Raw genomic sequence first — 20,365 nt, 5'->3', positions numbered from 1 at the left:
CATTACATTTTTATTTAATGTGTGTGTGTGTGTGTGTTCGTTCAGGCATGTATGTACCCTGGCACTCATGTGGAGGTCAGAAGACAACTTGTGTGAGTCAGTTATCTCCTTCCACCGTGTAGGTCTTGAGGACCAAACTTGGGCCCTTAGACTTGGCAGCAGACTCCATACCCACTGAGCCACACTGTCAACCCCTAATGGTCTTTTAAAAATACTACTCATGGCTTGATTATGTGACAGCTACTAAAATGATAATAATCTTTTACCAGGGCCAGCAATTCCCAGCGTTGCTCACGGATCCCTCTCTCTCAGGCCAAGGTGGAGCAGGCTCACCACAAGTCATATTAGTGAGCCACACTCCACAGTCCTCATCCGCTGCTGGTGAAGAAATAGCTTACCAGGTATGTGGCACCTGCGTTGCTCACAGTCAGCATCGGAAGGAACAGAGAAGGGGCCATGTGGGGTGGCCCTTTGTGAGTGCTGAGTGCCCTGTCAGAGCCAGAGCATGGGTGCTGAGCTCTGTGGTTCTCATGGCCAGGGCAGATGACAGCCCCAGGCCCTGGTCAGTAGCAGGGGTGGCCAGCAGTGATGTGATGAGCTTCCTGCTCAGTCGTGGGGCTTTTTACTTGAATTCATAGCTCTTTTTATATATTTTCTTGAAGTACTTATTGGTTCTTTTATTTCTTCCTTTCCTTTTCATGTATATATTACCTGCATATGTATAGGTCAGACGTTTTTTTTGTTTAATTGTTTTAGGACCCATACTTGTAGGAATGACAGTCTGAATATAAACAGTCTACAATGTTTCCCAGCACTTGGCTGAGTCAGAAGTAAAGAGTAGGTGATTGGTGATGTGAATCTGGGAGCTTTAAACTTGGTGTGAACATTCTTAGGAAATGAGACATCAACTAGTTCACCAGTTTTTCAGTAGGACAAGGACTTTTTTTTCATAAGATTAGATGTCAGCAGCATCAAGGAATTCCCCAGTTTTATCTTCAGTGACCAGAGCTTATAGCTGCAATCTCAGTGTGTATAATTAATTTTTTTGTGTCAAACTCTAGTATCTGCCACAAAGACTCCCAGGACGGAGAGCTCTGGTGTAGTCATGTGGAGTCGTGTGTGTTCACGGAGAGCTCTGGTGTGGTCATGTGGAGTCGTGTGTGTTCACGGAGAGCTCTGGTGTAGTCATGTGGAGTCGTGTGTGTTCACGGAGAGCTCTGGTGTAGTCATGTGGAGTCGTGTGTGTTCACGGAGAGCTCTGGTGTGGTCATGTGGAGTTGTGTGTGTTGCGCGGATTGCTCTGGTGTGGTCATGTGGAGTCGTGTGTGTTCACGGAGAGCTCTGGTGTGGTCATGTGGAGTCATGTGTGTTCACGGAGAGCTCTGGTGTGGTCATGTGGAGTCGTGTGTGTTGCGCGGATTGCTCTGGTGTGGTCATGTGGAGTCATGTGTGTTCACGGAGAGCTCTGGTGTGGTCATGTGGAGTCGTGTGTGTTGCGCGGATTGCTCTGGTGTGGTCATGTGGAGTCATGTGTGTTCACGGAGAGCTCTGGTGGAGTCATGTGGAGTCGTGTGTGTTCACGGAGAGCTCTGGTGTGGTCATGTGGAGTCGTGTGTGTTCACGGAGAGCTCTGGTGTGGTCATGTGGAGTCATGTGTGTTCACGAAGAGCTCTGGTGTGGTCATGTGGAGTCGTGTGTGTTGCGCGGATTGCTCTGGTGTAGTCATGTGGAGTTGTGTGTGTTCACGGAGAGCTCTGGTGTGGTCATGTGGAGTCATGTGTGTTCACGGAGAGCTCTGGTGTGGTCATGTGGAGTCGTGTGTGTTGCGCGGATTGCTCTGGTGTGGTCATGTGGAGTCAGGTTCTGTTGCCTCAGTGGAAGGTGCAGAGTAGGAACAGCAGGGTGGGGGAGAGCTCGGGTCAGCACTCAGGCCCAGCTGTGCGCCTGCACCGTTGATGGGTAGAGCACAGTTGTAGACAGTTGTGTCGGCTTTCCTGTTCATTGAGTCAGCTGGCTCCCGTGGAAACTTTAGAGAGAGAGCGGTTTAGTTATTGGAAGGAATGAGTGAAGTGGGGCAGAGATCAGCGTCTCCTGACTAAAATGTTGGTGGAGAAGCAACTTTGTGCATTTCCAACGATGAGGTAGCAGGCTTCTGTCGCACCCAGTCTTCATAGCTTGCGTTTCTTTTCTTCCTTCTCTTTTCAAGACCCATTCTGTGTTTGTGAGTGTCTTGCCTTCACCTGTGCGTCATGTGCTGGCCGTGTATGCAGAGGCGAGAGGAGGGCATCCGGGCCTGGAACCGTAATCACAGGCCGTTGTGAGCGGCCATGGGGTGCTGGGACCGAACCCAGGTCCTCTGCACGAGCAGCAAGTCCTCCTAACTGCCGAGCTCCCACCCCCCACTCCCCGGAGGTCTTTTTCCCATCACCACCGTCTTTTACCCACTATTACAGAATGACTTTGATAATCATTTATCCTGGGCCTTGCAAACCTTTTCATTCACAAGTAATGCATTTTATGTGAATACTTTAACATATTTGTGTATTTTTTTCACTGACACACACACATACTCTCTCTCTGACATGAGTATTTCAAAAAGCCATTTTTGCAGTGTCTTCTGCTATTCTCTGTTTTGTTCTTTTTAATTATTTGTATCCATTCCTGAATATTCTGATGTTTTAAAACAGTATTCAACGAACTAGAAATAAAAATGTTGGCAAGTCATATAAATTTTCTTTATAATTGCTTCATTAGATCATTACTTATCTCTGAAGCTGAGGTCTCCTGTTTCTGTGGGATGCACAGTCAGCCTTCTGTTTTATTTGCTGTTCTTGAAAGTTCTGGTGGCATCCCATGAAATTGACTTGAAAACCTACTCATTAGTTGGTGACCCGCAGTTTAGGTAAAATAACTTAGTTCAAACAAAGCTAATGAAACACCATTGATTGCTATTCAAGTTTTTTAGGGCAGTATATGGAGATCCAAACCCCAGCATTTTGTTAGGCTTGTCTTTTATGTGCGTGTGCCCTGTGTATGCATGTGTTTGGGGGACAGTAGCACATGGGCTGGAAACCAGAGGACAGCATGGAGAAGTTGGTTTTCTCCTTTCAACATGTGGGTCCCAGGGCCCTTAGGCTTGGAGATAGGTATCTTTATCAGCTGAACATGGTACTGGTCCAAAGCACAGCGTTTTCAACAATGTCTGGTATTTCACATGCCAAACCTTTCATGTAAGCCTTATCTGGTCTTTACCAGCCCCGGTGGTGTTCCGTTGTGGCCAAGAGAGCAGTGTGGGAGCTGGGCTGATCGTGGTGGGTGTGTCCCCCAACCCTCATTAGCCAGTGTCCTCAAGTACCCCAGTGATGCCGAGGCAGCCGTGTTTTCCGGCCTTACAGGCAGCATAGCCATTATCTCTCCTGTCTGGCATTCGGAGCACACTTTCCCAGTAATGTGGAACTCGTGACTCTCTCCAGGTGACTGACGTCTCTGCCCAGCTGACCCCCAACAGCCAGCCTGAAAAGGAGGGCCCCTCACACCAGTGCCTGGACTGCGAGCGCGCCTTCTCCTCAGCCGCCGTGCTCATGCACCACAGCAAGGAGGTGCACGGGAAGGAGCGCATCCACGGCTGCCGCGTCTGCAGGAAGGCCTTCAAGCGGGCCACACACCTCAAGGTACACCCTGGGGACAGTGGGCGGCCCAGTTGTGGGGAGCCACCACCCTCTAACGAAAGTGAAAACCGAGTGACACGTTTCTCCCCCTGTTCTAGAAGCAGTTAGTGATGTAAATGTGTGTACCAAGTTGTAGGCGTAACAGGCCTGTTGAGTGCTTGTGAGTAGATTACACATTTATGTGCAGTTCAAAATCAATTTTAATGTAAATTAAAGTTACACCAGACGATCATGTTTCACTCATCATATTGACAGAAATGTGAAAAGTTGTCAGCATGTTTGAGGCTCTGAGAAAACAAACTCATGGCTGCTGATATCTGCAGTATGACACAGTGTCCCTGATAAGCACAGGGTGACTAACAAAACTCCTGTTCACCTGGGAGCAGCCTTGCAGGGACCCCTTTGGCCAACACACAATGAGCATTTAGGGTTCCTCACCTTGTAGGCCACTGCAGCGAGGTGGGAGATAAAGGAGGGGCCTTACATATGTGTAGGAAGGATGCAGAATCCTGGGAAGTAACTTCAAGCTAAGGTACCATCCCCTCCCCTTGGCGGGGAGACAAAGTCTCACTTATTAGTGCTGGATAACCTGGAACTCTGTATGTCGACCAGGCTGGCTTTGAACTCATAGGGATCCACATGCCTCTGCCTCTCCCAAGTGCTGGGATTAAAGCACCATCATACCCAGCCTTCCCCTTTCCTTTAAGACCACCCTGTGGGCAGCAGGGGAGGAGGAAGGAGAGGAGCAGACACCAGCAGAGCTGCAGGGGAAAAGCCTGACGAGGGCTGCTTGAGAAGGTGGCCATAGTCAGCACCCCCATCACACAGCTAGTGTGCGGCAGGAGCAAAGCTGTGACTTCACTGTGACAAAAGTGTCCAACAAATCCCAGGGGGGGTGTCCTTCAGAATACACAAGAATCCTCAAAACAGTCAAGGCTGTCTGAAGCAGGAGAGGCCGAGAACCTCTTGTGGCAAAGAGGAGTATGTGGAGACATGACAGTTTAATGTGTGTCTGGGCCTGGTCAGCTCTCCTATCAGGAAAGAACTAGGTGTCCACTCAAGCTGATAATAGTGTATCACTGCTAGTCTGAATCGACAATGTTCCATGCCAGAAGGAAGGGTAAGGGTGGGGAACCTGTGCCTGTGAGGTGTGGATAGTTAGTTACATGGTATCGTCCTGTACTTTTCACCTCCTTTCCTATAAATCTAACCCTGTCCAAAGAGTAGTCAAGCAATGTCAGCCACATACATAAGGAGGCCTGCTGGGAACCTGGGCTCTGTGTTCCTCGAGAGGCTCCAGCAGGACTCTCTGCAGATAGCCTTCAAATGCTTCCTCTTTACTATACACACCCGAGCTCAAGCTCGTTGTTCTCTTGGAACATGGACAGTCTGAGGCTCCGTCTGCCTTTATCATGGCGAGCGGACCTCACTTTAAATGAGCCGATTACCCCCTCTCTGTCTGCTGTGTGGGACTCCAGTCTTCACTCTGTAGGCCTGGGGTACCCTTCCTCCTTTTCATCGAAGCCAAAGCCTCACTAGCCAATGTTCACACATGGAGGCTTGGAGATGAAAGAAGCCAGGATTGCTTGCGATCCTTTTCCATGTCTGCAGATCAAGTAGAGTGCCTTGATCGGGGTGAAGGAGAGGAAACTGGATTGGAAAGAGAAACACTAGACAGGGTGGATAGATATTTAAAAGCTCTAGTCTGCTTCTTTGGGGATCACTGGCAGGGTTCACCCTGAGAGGTCCCTGTGGTGGACCTCTTCTCTGTCCATGTTCTTGTGCTTTGAAGCTGAAATGTGAGCGGTCTCAGATCCATTTACCTAACACAAGGGCTCACACAACGCTCGCATGCACCTGCTCAGATGTCTCCCTGCTGGAAACTCCTTGTCCTTATCCTGCTGACGCCCTCTAAGCCTCTGCTCTTTCCCATGGAAGCTCCAGGAAAGCACGTGGGCCGTACCTGGGGCCATTCCCAGACAGGACACAGGGGCTGCTGGGTAACCCTCTCTGTGTTCCCCTAAACAAGTCACTCCTGGCAGAGTGTTGATTTCCCTTTTCTGATGGCCTGGAAGAACTGATCTGCAGTACAGGAAGGCTAGTGAACAGTGAGAGCACTGCTTCCTTCCCTGGATCTGCTCCATATAGGGCATGCCTCCCCAGGACCATGACACCCCTCCCCCAGTCTCCGCTCTGTCCACCTGGCCAAACAGTGGAAGTCTGTCTGTCTGCTACACACTTCAGTGTTTCCTTTGCTCAGCACTTAGGCAGGAGCTCCCTGCATAGAACAGACATGCCAGCATCTGTGGTGACAACATGAGAGCCGCACTTGACTGGCCCTCCTGCATGCTCGTCCATTCTGGAGAGCCACTCAGTCTCAGTGTAGCAAACTCTACCTGCTGCGATGAAAGAATGCAGTTGTCACTGCCTCAGCTTCAACTAGCAGCTCGAATGCTGTGCACACTACCAGTGTTACAGCAACTTTCCTTCTCTGGAAATGGCTTATAGAGTTACCACGCGGTCCTTCCCAATAGTAGATTATCCATTCTCCTCTATCCTTCTGCCTTCTGAGCATCAAGTGCCTAGGGTTTGTAAAAGAAATAGCTCCGTAAGTAGATGACTTCATCCTCTGAAGGCGTGGTGTTCACACAGCTCTACATAAATGAGTATCAGTTCCAGGCATTAGGAGTAGGCACAGCACAGTGTTCAGGTGACGGCTGAAGTCCTGGGCTCTGCAGCCTGACCTCGGCACCTAGGCTAAGAGCAGTTTTCTCATTTTCTGTTTGTCCTTTGACCCACCTCATAGGCTGTCTGCTGGAGCAGTGTTCTCCAGGAATCTGGTGCAGGGGCGAACAGTGGAGAGCTCACTTCTCTCTGAATCCTGCTTCAGGGCGTAAGGCAGGCTAAAGACTCCTTCCTCTGTCAGGGTGACTGTGCACTTCATAAAACTTTGAAAATAGCTTCAGTGCCAGCCTTGGGGACACAGTACAGTGGCTGTCATATTTCTGAGAAAGCCAGATCACACAGATGTAGAATCACTGACAGACTGAGTCACATCCATACAAAGTACAGCTATCTGATGCTGTCAGAAGATGTGGAATGCATTGTCCAGTGTTATTTTATAATTGGCAGGACCCACCCAGAGCTACAGGTGTGTGTGAGAGTTGTTGAGACAGTTTCCGTCCCCCTGAACTTTTAGGCCAAGCCTTTGTGAGCTGGCTGTGGGCCTTGACTTCCAGGTGAACTTAGGAAATGTGGGAACAGAGAGGCTCCACCAGGCTCTTCCCTGGAGTACACTGTGTGAGGGTCGCAGTCTCCTGAGCTGTCTTTGCACTTGTGTGGACAAGAAGCTGCCAAGGCCCTGGCTTCTCACCCTCCTGCAACGGTGATGGGCTCAGGTCCTGAGACCCCAGTCAGACGTCACCATGAGGTTGGCCTTAGAGGCCAAGTGGATTTAATGATTCCTTTCTGTTGCTGTTTCACATCTCTCAGTTCCATTAGGGCCTAACGTGTGCTGGCTTCCGTGTGTCCTAACGTGCTGTTTCTGTGTGTCCTGCCAGGAGCACATGCTGACACACCAGGCTGGTCCCTCGCTCAGCTCTCAGAAGCCCAGGGTATTCAAATGTGACACCTGCGAAAAGGCCTTTGCGAAGCCCAGCCAGCTGGAACGGCACAGCCGCATCCACACAGGTAGTGAGAAGCGACGAGCTGCTGTGCCTGAAACAGGTCACTGCTGAGAACTCGGAGTTAACCGTGGAGATAGCTGTGGGATATGATACCTTACTTACAGATAAGGTCCCTGTGTTTCACTTTGCCCTAGTTTTTGATCACCTTACCACCTTAACTCAATCACTTGAGATTTGGTAGTTCTCCCTGTGACCTTGGGAAATAGGAGTGCTTCCATGCTGTGGCCCCTCTCCCTCTGCTTGAGAAGGTAGAGGGCTCCTCTCCAGCCCTCGAGGCCGGCTGCTGTGGGCTCTCTGCTGACTGCACTCTGCTGCATTTCTGCCTGCCTCTGCTCGAGCCTCTTCCGAGGAAAAGCAGGCGGAGAAACAAACTCCCTTGGCCTGTAGCATGTCTCATTGCCTTGCTGGGGAGGCAGAGCCCGAGGACACTGGAGCTCACTGTCCAGCTAGCCTAGCCTCCTGTCAAGTTCCAGACAGAAAGAGACTGTCTCAAAAGCAACGAAGAAGCCGGACATGGTGGTACACATCTTTAAATCCCACTGGACAGGCAGAGTCAGGCAAATCTCTGTAAGTTTGAGGCTAGCCTGGTCTACATAGCAAGTTCTAGGCCAGCAGGATTACTCTGTCTCAAAAACAAAAACAAACAGACAAAATGAGAATAGACAGCCCCTGGGGCATGACACTGGAGGTTGTCCTGACCACCTCCCCACAAAGCTTGTGTGCTCTGTCACATACAAGTGCAGGAAGGATCCACAGAGTCGGTACAATGCTTCCAGTCGATTGTGGGTTTGTGGTTGTTTGTTTGTCTGTCTTTTTCAAGACAGAGTTTCTCTGTATAACAGTCCTCACTGTCCTGGAACTCACTCTGTAGACCAGCCTGGCCTACAGTTCTGAACTCAGAACTCAGAGATCCACCTGCTTCTGCCTCCTGCTAGGATTAAAGGCATGCACCACCACTGCCTGGTGAAAATTATGTTCTTGTTTCTGAGTTTTCCATTGTTTCCTCTGTAGTGAGGCACTGTGCTAACAGTACTTTCCCCTATGGGTGGTGGAGACTGAACTTTAAACATTTTAAAGATTTTATTTCCGAGGAAAACATTGAACTTGATGGTGGTTGCTTCATGCCCTCTACTGTGCGTTGATGGTACATAATGATACTGCGTTGTCATTGTGGGGTAGACATACTGGCTTGCCTGAGGGGCTTGAGCCCCGAGCGCACATGCCCTGGGAAGGACGTCGTTGTGGAGAGGAGACAGTGAGGCGGTCCCTCCCTGTGTGCTCCTGCTTCCACAGCTCCTGGCCTGCTGCTCCGCTCGGCTGCAGCGCTCAGGCCAGCGGTCCGTGCTGAGCTGCTTGTCCCTGTAGCTGGTCTTCCCTTTGAGGGCAGGGACTTTGCTGACTGGGTTTTAGGTCCTGATCGATAGGCTGCTGTGATCTTAACCCGTGCAAGGGGGGAGGCGTCTGGTCACCTTTGGTTCTGTAGCAGATGCAGCAGCCCCCCACAGAACACTGCTACCTCCCAGTTCTTAGATCGCTGGGGGCTGAGCTGGGCTGCTCTGCCCTTGGCTTGGGCATTCTGGAGAAAAGGCCATTTCTGACTTCCAAGAGGTTGGCCAAACCTGGCTCCTGCGGGTGTGGATTACTCCTAGCCAGATAACTGCTCTAAGAGCTGTGCGATTAGCCAGGCCTGCCTGTTATCTCCTCCCCTGGAAGCAGCTGGTGAACAGCTCAGAATCACTTAGGAGGATGGTCAGAAATTTTTCAGTTTTGGGGCCTCACCCTAGGATGCTGAGATAAAGCCCCCGGTGCCATGCATGGTCACTAATGAGAAGGAACAGGACCAGCTCAACATGTAGTCAGGGAGTCATGGATCCTTGCTGTTTGGGAACAGTCTGGGAGGCCTTGTGGGGAAGGGCCCTGATACTGCAGCAAGAGGCTTCTGGGGAGAGGTCATACCTCACCCCTAGGTCCCCAAAATGGTTCAGTGGTAGGGGGATTGCTCCCAAGAAGCAGGACCACCATGGCTGGCCAAGGGAGACACTGAAGTCTGGTATGCATTCATCTGGGCAGCTCCTAGCGGATGCCACACTTGGCAGCTCCCTTGGATTCTGCATTTACCTGAAAGCCATCCAGTAGCATTTTAAAGATGATAGAAAAACATACTTTAAATAGAGCTGATATTCTAATGTTCAGGTGTCTTTTTCTTGTATCACATGAAATATATTAGAACATTTTGTTTAAATTATGTGTATTCTATTTCTGGATATTTTTATGAGTCTGGGTACTCATTGAAGAAGGTTTCCTTTTTGTCTCAGCATGGAGTACCTCTGCCAGCACCCTGCTAACCAGCACTCAGGTGGTGGCAGGAGGAATGTCGCTGAGTCGTCCTCAGCAGTGAGCATGTGTGGACTGAGGACAGTGTGTGCTGTGTGTGCAGTCTTGAGAATGACCCTGACCCTGACCCTGACCCCGGCCCGCCTTTCGCACACAGGGGAGCGTCCGTTCCACTGCACGCTGTGTGAGAAAGCCTTCAACCAGAAGAGCGCGCTGCAGGTGCACATGAAGAAGCACACTGGCGAGCGGCCCTACCGGTGTGACTACTGTGTCATGGGCTTCACGCAGAAGAGCAACATGAAGCTGCACATGAAGCGCGCGCACAGCTTTGTGGGTAAGAAGTCTGTCCCGGAGAAGGCACCCTGCTGGACACCTAGGGCGCTGGTGTTTCCCAGGGGTTCCCTTTACACAGCTCACTGGGGCCGCGCACCATAGCCACTGTAGGGACTGAAGTCTACGGAAGAGGCCCGCGCAAGGGAGCTGGGGAGAAGCTGAGCAGGGCCGGAAGCCTGTGTTGTGTCCGCTTCCCTGTCCCCTCGCCCTCCCTTCCTCTTCGCCTCCTCATCTTCTTATTCCTCCTCTTTCTCCCCGCTTCCTCTCTTCTCTTCTTTCTCCTGAAACAGAGTTTAACTGTAGAACCCAGGCTGGCCTCACACTCTCAGTCTCCTCCTGAGGACTGGGATTTCAGTCTTTCACTACCATGCCCAGCTTCAGACAGTGCTTTCTAGAGGGAGACCAGTGCTGAGCAGTGTGGACAGCACGACTCTCTGGAGTGCGGGTCAGAGGTCATCTGAGTGTCAGGAGGCGGGGCCTGTGGACTCCACATTGAACACCATTGCCTCCATTCTACCGACTGGGTCCAGGCCACAGCAGTTGGGCTTCTCTGTGGTTTGCAAGCACTGATGCCATCAGGTCATAGGGCATGACTGTGTCCTGCTTGAGGTCTGGACCTCAAAGTAGCATGGCAGCAGCGTCTTATTTAGCAAACTCAATCACTTAGGTCCTGTCGCACTGGTGGTGGGAGCTACACAAAGCGGGAGTGTGGAAAGTTAAAATCTGAGTTTCACAGCTGTGTGTGTAAAGTTCATGTAGTTGTAAGATGGTATGTTTTATTAGTGACCGTAGATAACCTTTGTGTAGTCGCTGGAGTTGTGTCTAGACGTATCTGGGGCGCCCAAGGGGTAGAGCTGTGTCCTGTGTGGAGAGAAGGTCACTATTGCCAGCAATTCCTGCTTGTTGTTAGAGAAGTTGTCCATGTTGTGAGTGTTAGTAGTTGCTTGTCACTGATTCTGTGTTGGCACAGCCTCAGGATGTGAGAGCCCACATCACAGAGGCTGTGACCATCAGAAAGTTTACCTAGGGTTCAGTACTGGCTTATATGCGTGAGGCCTAGGGTTCCAGCTTCAGAATTACAAGTTGATAAATGATTTACTGGGCCCAGATTATTTCATTTCACTGAGATGGGAGGGAAGCAAAGCAAGCTCGAGATTTCTTTTCTCCGGTTCCCGTCTGCTCTTGTTTAAAAGTGCATGCTGGCCTGCTTCTAAGAGCGCAGGCTGACTCTCTCTTTGCTTCCGTCTGCTCTTGTTTAAAAGTGCATGCTGGCCTGCTTCTAAGAGCGCAGGCTGACTCTCTCTTTGCTTCCGCAGCAACCTTGCAGGCAGCCGCTGTGGTCCAGGAGCAGGATGGGGAAGAGCTAAGGACCCTCCACTTAGAGGAAGTGGTGCAGGAGGCAGCGGGCGAGTGGCAGACCCTAACCAATGTCTTCTGATGCCATGGAAGAAGGCTGAGAGCATCCATGAAGCTACATTTGTGAAGATTAGATCACTCAGAGTTTCTGTTTTAAAACTTGGTGTTAAAAATCTACCACAGTAGTTTTTTAACTAAAATTATTTGAAGAATCATTGTCATTCAAGGACTAATAGGAAAAAATGCAAACGCACTGTTTTCATTGGTCTACAAATCACAGAACCCGAGCACTACCGTGGGCACTTTGACCTCCTCGTGGCCAGGGTATGTCCTTAGCAGATGACCTGGACCTGAATATCATTGCAGTGGGATTGGTGTTAGCAAAAGACAAGATGGGAAAACACACGCACGGCAGTTCATGAAGTTCAGAAGCGGTGCCATCTCACACGGATGTTTTTCCACTTTTACTCTGCGGTTTACTAATTAGTAGCAGTCAGTTCTTTTCAGTACACTCAGTTCATGTAACTGATGCCTTGAGAGGTGGCTGGACCAGCTCTCTCTCCATCACAGACACCTAATCCCTAGTTAGAAGAACACAAGATCTGGCGACAGCAGGGCCACGGAGAAAATGTGACCGCAGGCAAGGACCAGCTGCTCACATGGATGTCCACACGCTTGCTGCATGAGTCTGTCCAGTCACATGTATTAGGTCATTGCAGAAGCACAAGCCATACCCTGTGAGCAGGGAGTGACAGTTGTCTCCTAAGGGACAGGAAGCTGTCTCTGTCCACCTCAGTAGATGACCTGTGTTTTAAGGCTAAGGACCCACACCCTGCGACTTCTCTACTCATGCGTATGGAGGTGTGCCGTCACTTCAGGGGGTCCTTCAGTGTCAGCAGTGCTACCTGAGACATGTCCCAAACCAAATCCTCCTGCGCTGAGCAGTGCGTGCGCCTCAGCATTCCAAAGACAGTAGGTCCCCACTTCCTGTCAGTTCCCTGGAAACTATTTATATGTTCGATATGTGAATACCTGTGTACATAGACAGATCTATGGGCCTCCGTGTGGCTGAGAAGTATAGTTTGTAAATAGAAGCACTAGTCCTCGTCACAGCGCATCTGAGGCCACTCCCTGGTGCACTTCAGACCGGTGTCGTGTTCATTCTGTTAATAAATGGATATCTTTCTCATTGTAACATAAAGCTGGGCTCTATTTTTTTTCTGAAAAAAAAAATTGCCTTTATTTTCTCTCATTGCCTCCTTGGTTTCAGAAGAGAGCAGTTTTATTATAAATATTATGTGGACTTGTTCATTAAGAGTCCTGAAGAGAGACATTTCACTGTTATTTTAAAAGGGCATCTTTGATTTTGTTCATTTTGTCGTCTGTATATAAGTAATATTGACAGTGACATAAAAACTTTTGTTATGTGAAAATATTTAAGTCAGAGAATTGTTAAATATTATTACTTTTTTCCAAACTGATTTGTGTATTGTATATTTTTTTAAGAAGAAAAAAGCCTTACTTGACTCCTTGTAATACTGGACTTAAGACCCCCAGGCTCCCTGAATGTCAGTGTGTACACCCGGCTAAGGTAGTGTTTTCAGAAGAGTTGTAATCGTGAGAGAGTTTTAAAGTCTCTGCTGTTAATGCACTTTTTCTTTAATTTTTTATTAAAGTATTTTAGAAATATTAATTTTAATGAACAAATACCCCCAAATTGAAATGATTGGATTTAAATTGTTTTGTTCTTGCTGGGTTATTTATTTTCCTTTCAGCATTAACTGTCATCTCAGGACATGTGTACAGAGGTTGGCTACTTCCTGATTGTGTGGTGAATGCTGGCACTGACTGGCAGTCACCTGTGTGAGGAAGACTTGACCAGGGGAATCGGAAGCCTGCTTTTGTTTGGGTTAAAGAAAAGAAAATCTACCAGTAATCAATTTTTTTTTGTTTTTTCTCAATTTACTAGCAAACAAACATGACATATATGTATTTTGATTTACTTTCTTACCATCAAAGCTGCTTCTTTGCCAACATTCCTTGAAAATACAAGGTTTCGAGAAGATAACTCACTTGAATATTGTGGTTTACAGGTCGATCTCTGTATTTTAATGTTTGAAATACTGTTTTAGGAAGGTGATTTCTAGCCTCATGTATAACCAGGGTTTGGAGGATAGAGAACTGTATTTTTAGAACTCACTCTATATAACATATCTGTTTTGAAATAACTAAATGCAAAATGACATTAGGAAATGTGCTGTATGTGTTTTGTTTGTTTTTAAATCATGTTTCAGAATCACTAGTTGGGTGGGAAATAAATTTCAGGTATTTTTAGTAGAAAAAAACAAAACAAAACTGTAATGCTATTTCTTTTAACTGTGTGAAGTCCAGAGGGTGCGTATCCTCTCGCTGTCTCCCTGAAGGCTGACAGTCGGATATGGCCCTTGACAACAAATCCTGTGTCGGGTGCAATCTTGTGGGTGCCACTTGCTCCTTCAGTACTGTGGAGCCACTTGGTTCCTGGAGCAGGCTCCTGGTTGGTAGAAGAACAGCTAAGCATATCTCTGAAGGCAGGATGCAGCTAATCATTAGTACAGCTGAGGAGGCCGAGGGAACAGGAGAATCTGGCATGGACAGACCGTTCAGTAGGCCCTAGATCAAAGTGGACACGTGATGTAAATAGGAGTGCTTCTCACACCCATCAAGGTCTCCTGGGGCGCTTGTCAGTGCTGGGGTGCTTATGTAGCAGCACAAAGAAATCAGGGAGGGGAGAAGCATGCCGTAGGAGGCCAGAGAGGCTCCTTAGAAATTACTTCCATAGCAAGGTGCCAATACAGTGGGCCGTGTGCAACAGAAAATGTGTGTTGCTTTGTATACCCTCTACACCATTTTAAAAAAACTTTGAGTTCTGTTCCTCCAAATTCTCAGGAGCACCATGAATTGAACACATCTGTGTAGTCTAGATTTGAGAGAGATTTAGTTCTTCCTGTGGGCCCTCTTTTGAGAAGTGTATTCACTCACTAAGACTCAGGTTCCAACCTAAATGACACCACACAGATGTATGTAAGTAGCATTTTATAAGGAATGATGTATCTATAGGCCTGCTCTCGGGTTGAGGGATAGCTCATGCCTCCTTGCATAAGGTTTTCTCCATACCCTATTTCAAAATCCATACTTTGCCCTTCCTTCCAAGTCCCCATCAACAGTGACTCCAGGGCCTGGTGCTGCTGACTCATGAATCTTATGCACAGTGAGATTGGTCCATAGTCCATTCTTTTTTTTTTGCACTTGGTTTATATTCATGTCATGTGGGTAAAATTCATGTAATTGAGAGGAAAGTCTCAAGTGGGCTCTGGTTGCAAACACTTGTAATCTCAACATTTGTAATCTCAACACTTGGGAAATGGAGACAGGAAGACCAGAACCTCAAAGTCAGCCTCTCCTACATAGCAAGTTCCAGGCCAGCCTGGCTACTTGAGACCGTCTCAAAACAATAAAACCAAAAAACCAAGTAAAGTATTTCAAAGTAGCTACCCACGAGAGCCCAATTTAGTGTCACTTAATCTGTTTGTTTTGGTTTTTTTTATCTTATTTTAGTGAAACAACTTGAAATCTGGTTGCACCCTCTTTGCTCTCTAAAAATGAGACCTATGTAATTCACGGGAAGCTGATTCCTGTACTGCACACCCTGGCAGTGTGACTGTCGGTCGGTCGGTCGGTCGGTCGGTCGGTCGGTTGGTCCGCCACTGCTGCCTGACTGTCTTCCCACTGCACACCCTGGCAGTGTGACGGTCGGTCGGCCGGCCAGCCACTGCTGCCTCTGCCTGTCTTCCCAGACACCCTCACAGTTAGGTGAACATGTGTTCCACTTCACACCCTACCTGCACAGGCGCTGTGGTCATTTTTGGTATGGACTAAATGGTATAGATTTGTTCGTGTGTCAGGGGCAATAGGCAGTAATCAAAACATCGTGCTGTTTGATCTTTTCTATGTGTGATGCTTACGGCATGAAGACTTTTGTATTGAATCAAGATTTGTATATTTGACAAGTTCTAAAATGCCATAGTGATTGTTCTTCAGCCTCCACTAAGAAAATTCAAAGTTAAATTTTTAATTTACAGAAAAGTTCTCTTTTTATCTTCAGAATTGCCTCATGGTCTATTTATACATTGGATGATATTTATTTAATCCAGTTTTGTATTAGAAATGGATAGTTATGCCAAAAGCCATTGTGCTGGCTTTTAAAACAATAAAAATAGTTTTTGTATTATTTTAAAACGCCCGTGTATTTACTTCTTGTGGCCTGGGGTGAGTGGTGACCACGTGCCCAGTGTGTTCTAGGGGCGTGGGGCTGACCACATTTTCTTCTGGGGCACACTCTGTTCCTCTGTCGTGTAGGCAGTGTTTCAGAGTGACTTGGGTGAATGAAAGTGACTGAGACCCGCCTGTTCATGTGAGCTGCAGTATGCGGGACTGACCTAGCAATTTGATGACTAGCCTTTTAGTGCACTGGCTGTTTATTGTCACTTTTCCAGGCTGCATAGAGCCGGTAGTTCTTACTCCGGCTTCAGTAACAAGAGTGCTGATTTGGGGCCCGTCAGACCTCTGGTTTGGGGCAGATGCAGGATTGGGAGGAGGGATGACGGGAAGCAGCTCTATACCTATGCTATCTCTTGGAAGGTTTGGCTCTGGGCTGGTGTAGGCTTAGGACAGGTCTACTGCCGTGGAGTGCGGCTGTTTCAGGTGCCTTCCCATGTGTAAGGTGACCCCACGGCCACTTGAGACCTGCCGTGGAGGGGCACAGAAGCTTCACCTAGGGCTCACACGTGTCCTGCCCAGCCTGGCCGAGTTTTTGCCCTTGGTAAAAGACCTTGAGGTTTGCAAGGCCTCCACAGCTGCTACTAGTTCAGGGAGGAATGCACTCCTTGTCCTGGCTCAGGGCCACCTTCTGCAGGCTGCGTGGGTTGGGCCCTAAAAGGTAGAGGCAGGGAAAGGCTGGTTTCCTGACCGTGGTGATAGCCCTGGGGATCAAGTAGGGCTCCATGGCCAGGTTTCTCTGTGGGCAGTTCCCTGGCTCACTCTTGCCCTCTGGGCATTGTGGTAGTGGTGTTCATGCCCAAACTGTCCCTTGTCTCAGTCCCGGGGGTCTCTTGGCTTTCTTGGACTGGGAAGTAGAGCTGTAGCTGCTGTAAGGATATTGTCTGAATGTAGGCAGATACTCCGGGGCTTGGGGACACCTCTGGCTCAATCCACAATGAATTTTTCCACATGTGTATCAAGTATCAGGTATCCCCTAGGAAAGGCTTCAGAATGCACTGCTTGGCAGGGTCCTTCTACTGTCAGACACATTGTCCCATGTCCTTCTGGACTGATGAAGAGAGCTTTCTGCTAATCCTTATAGTCTTTGGATCCTTGGCACTGAAGCTCTACAGAGGGGTGACAGATCTTACACTTCACTGTAGTCCCAGGCGCACAATGGCTGGCCATTTCTATACAGTCTTTGTTTCTGAAACTGCTTCAGAAACAGTAGGACAATGATTCTCCACCCAGAGATCTTGTCCGTGAGCTGCTTCACATCCTTGGATTCCATCAACCATAGAAGAAACTGGGTTTTAAACATGGCATCTGCATTGATCATCTGCAGGCTTTTCTCACCTGTTCCCTAAGTGCTGCTGCAGTGTGGCAACCACACACTCAGATGTGTGGTGTAACAAGTAACCCCAGAGGTGAGTTTGGATGCACCAGAGGGTGTGTGATTGTTACATGCAAATATATTGTTCTCTGTAACTGGAATGTTCTCAGATTTGGGTATGTAAGGTGAGTATTTAAGGCTTCAGACAAAGTTCCCAGTTTCCTCCTATCCCGGCTGGTGGGTCTGCCTTAGGAAAGTGTCCTCTCTCTCACACTTGCTTACTCTCCTTGGTGTGGCCTGAGCTCGTTCCTGCTTTGTTTCACTCAACTGGCCACAGCTGGCTTCCGTTAGTGATTTGGAGAAATCAAATAACCCAGATTCCGCCAACAGGAGCTCTTTCTAATAGCTTTTCATTCCTTGAGCACTTTTCTCTCTGGCACAATCCTGTTCCTTCCCAGCCCTGGGCTCAGCCATTGCTCCTAGAAGACGGGTATTTAGAAATAAGGGTTGACTGGTAGGTATGATCACTATTGTCTAGAAGGCCAGCAGAGATGGGGGAAATTGGTGTGTTTGTGTGTGTGTGTGTGTGTGTGTGTGTGTGTGTGTGTGTGTGTGTGCACTTACACATCTGCCTTCCTCTCTGTTTACATCTCCCATTTACCATTTAAATGTAACTATGCTCCATCCAGGCACCCCTAATTCTAGCCAGCACTACAGAGCTTCCTTATCCTCCTCTCTCCATATCTGCTTCCCCTCTGGCACAAAGCAGTATCTGACCAAGCTACCACCTACAGTCCCTCTAACTGTCCCCAGTCACCAGCCTGGGTCACCACCCGGATCCAAGCCCTCCTCCTCTGATCCTATCTGTCCATCTGTCCATAGCTCTTTAGAAAAGGCAGGAAAGGATTACCCTTTTAATAACCACATTCAGCAATGGATCTTCAGGGACCTACTGCTTTTTACATGTCACACACTCACACCTTTGGTGAGTTATAGTTGAAAGTGTCTCCAAGGAGACTGGAAGGTCCATGTCCAACCCTGGTGGAAGGAGCATTGTCCAGTAGGGCGACAGACATCTGTGAGAAAAGAGCTTGATAGAAAACATGTAACAGTGTCCGCTATGCGCCTCCCCTCATCAGCATCTGACATCAGAAGGCAGGTGGAACCAGTGCTGAACAAACCTGGTGGGTGCTACATGGAGCTGTGAAAGTATTCTGCAGACACTTCAGGTCCTGAACTGTGTTCCAGAAGTTTGTGTGATAGTTCACTGTAGGCGGAGTTACTAGTCTCAGTGTGGTTATTTGGGAGCGGCTGCCTGGACACAGAGAAACTCCGTCTACAGTTAGAAATGGCGGAGAGTCCAGTGGAGAAGAAATAGGAGCGGAGGGTCCCTCCCGGCCTCACTGAGACTTAACAGCACACAAAGCCTTCTGACTTGGTGTCTGGCCTCTCTTAGGTTGTAAAAGGCTGTCCTGTGCTTGTGTTGGGGTAAACTGTATAACTGACAAGCCATGCATCCTCGGCTGTATGTACTGTTTGGTCAGTCCTACCTTAATATCACTTTGTTTAGAATTCTAGTGACTGTTCAATGTCTACGATGGAGGAATCCTGATAGCAAGACAAGGCATTGATACTACAGAGTCAGAGTTTAATTATTGTACCTAACCAGGTGTGGAGTTGAGGAGAGTAGGAAATACTTGCATAAAAAAACAAAACAACGCCCCCCCCCAAAAAAAACCCCAAGCACCCATTATGACTGTACTCCGTTGTCCTTATTCATTCCTTAAAGCAGTAGCTCCCATTGTAACTGTATGCATTAGACAGATAAGGGGCCTGGACTAGGCAGGTGTCAAGAACCATTCAAATAGTTATTAGGGTCAGTAATGCATTCTTAAATTCTTTAGATTCAATGTAGTGTGTGTGTGTGTGTGTGTGTGTGTGTGTGTGTGTGTGTGTGTAAGCACACTGTGTGGAAGAGCGCAACTTTCAAGAGGCTGTTTTACTATTCCAGCATGGGGTCTCAGGGATCAAATTAGATGGTCAGACTTGACAACAATCACCTTTACCTGCTAAGCCATCTCCCCAACCCAGTGATGAGCTCCTATTGTAAGCAGTTCTTCTGATGGTCATTTTCCTATAAGTGAGTAAAGACACTGGGGGATGGGGTAACTTGAATACCTAATTAGTAGCTGTTGGACTCTTCTTTCCTGCCCTGGTACCTTCAAATAATGGGACCATCAGTTAAATGGCCAACTGGACTATCTTTCTGCTAGTGCCAGTCATACAGCACGTTCTGTGGCCACTGGAGAAAACCACATGCTGCCCGCAGCTAATGGCCTCGACTCCTCAGCTGTGCTGCGTGAAGCAGTGTATACCAGACTTTTGGCTATGACAAGCCCGGATGAACTCTAGATGATGAGAAGCTCAGCTCTACCTGTGCTGGAGGAGGAGGACTGCCCTTGGTGGTCTAGCAGAGGAATAGATTGATCTATTCTGAGCTTTGTCAAAACAAACCTCAGTAGCTGTGATTGGTGCTAAGCAGAACAGCAGTACTAGCTGGTGTTAAGGGCTATGGAATCCTGACTTCTTACACCCACACAAGAGCTGTAACCTTTTCAGGATTAAGGGTCCAGATGCCAGAGGCCTGCAACACTAGAGAGCAGGCCAGGTGCTTGGTGGTCTCCTTACCTGGAGCTGCCTGCTGTTACTAAGTGAGGAGGACAAGGCCGAAGCACTGGGCTACGCCTTAAGCAAACAATGAGCTGTGACATGAGCGACAAGCGTTCTGACCAGAGGAAACCTGGCCCATAAGCTCCAAACTGAAAAATGATGATGTGCAGCCCAGGGCCAGCCATGAAACACCACAGCAACCAGAAGCAAAAGCCAGCCAACAGTCCCACATATATACCTCAGCCTTTTGTTTAATAAATGAGTTTGCTTGCAACCTCCCGGAGTCTGTGTTATTGCCTCCGCGTCTCTCACCCACTGCCCCTGGGTATCAGGGCCAGTGAGACCCCAGCTGCAGTGCCAGCAACAACTAAGAACCAGCTTTTTAAGAGCTTCTCTGGCTCACAATTTCTGTTTTTTATTTATTTATTTATTTATTTATTTATTTATTTATTTATTTATATGTATTTATTTGTGTGTGTGTGTGTGTGTGTGTGTGTGTGTGTGTGTACATGCATGAATGTGTGCCACTGTGTGTGGAGGTCAGAGGACAGCTTGCAGGAGTCAGTTCTCTGCTCCCACCGTGTGGGTCCCAGGATTTGAACTCAGATCCTCGGGATAGGCAGCAAGTACTTTACCCACTAAGCTGCCTTGCTAGCCTGTAATTTCCACATGGAAAGAACAAAAAG

General features: G+C 48.3%; 1 protein-coding gene across 6 annotated transcripts in view; it reads left to right on the top strand.

The window, feature by feature from the left end:
* Positions 1–15,655, top strand: part of Znf236 (zinc finger protein 236) — a 101,935-nt gene extending 86,280 nt beyond the window's left edge. For 5 of the 6 annotated variants that reach the window (XM_076555630.1, XM_076555628.1, XM_076555631.1 and 2 more), the window contains 5 exons: positions 270–401; positions 3,474–3,671; positions 7,229–7,358; positions 9,846–10,022; positions 11,338–15,655. In XM_076555630.1, coding sequence (XP_076411745.1) covers positions 270–401; positions 3,474–3,671; positions 7,229–7,358; positions 9,846–10,022; positions 11,338–11,459 — 759 coding nt within the window. In that variant the 3' untranslated portion in view covers positions 11,460–15,655. The remainder of the gene's footprint in view (positions 1–269; positions 402–3,473; positions 3,672–7,228; positions 7,359–9,845; positions 10,023–11,337) is intronic. The other variant, XR_013046208.1, reaches the window with a different exon arrangement.
* The last annotated feature ends 4,710 nt before the right edge of the window (positions 15,656–20,365 follow it).

This window comes from Peromyscus maniculatus, chromosome 19 (assembly GCF_049852395.1).
Source record: "Peromyscus maniculatus bairdii isolate BWxNUB_F1_BW_parent chromosome 19, HU_Pman_BW_mat_3.1, whole genome shotgun sequence".
NCBI classification, from domain to species: domain Eukaryota; kingdom Metazoa; phylum Chordata; class Mammalia; order Rodentia; family Cricetidae; genus Peromyscus; species Peromyscus maniculatus.
This window is presented reverse-complemented; position numbering and strand designations above follow the sequence as displayed.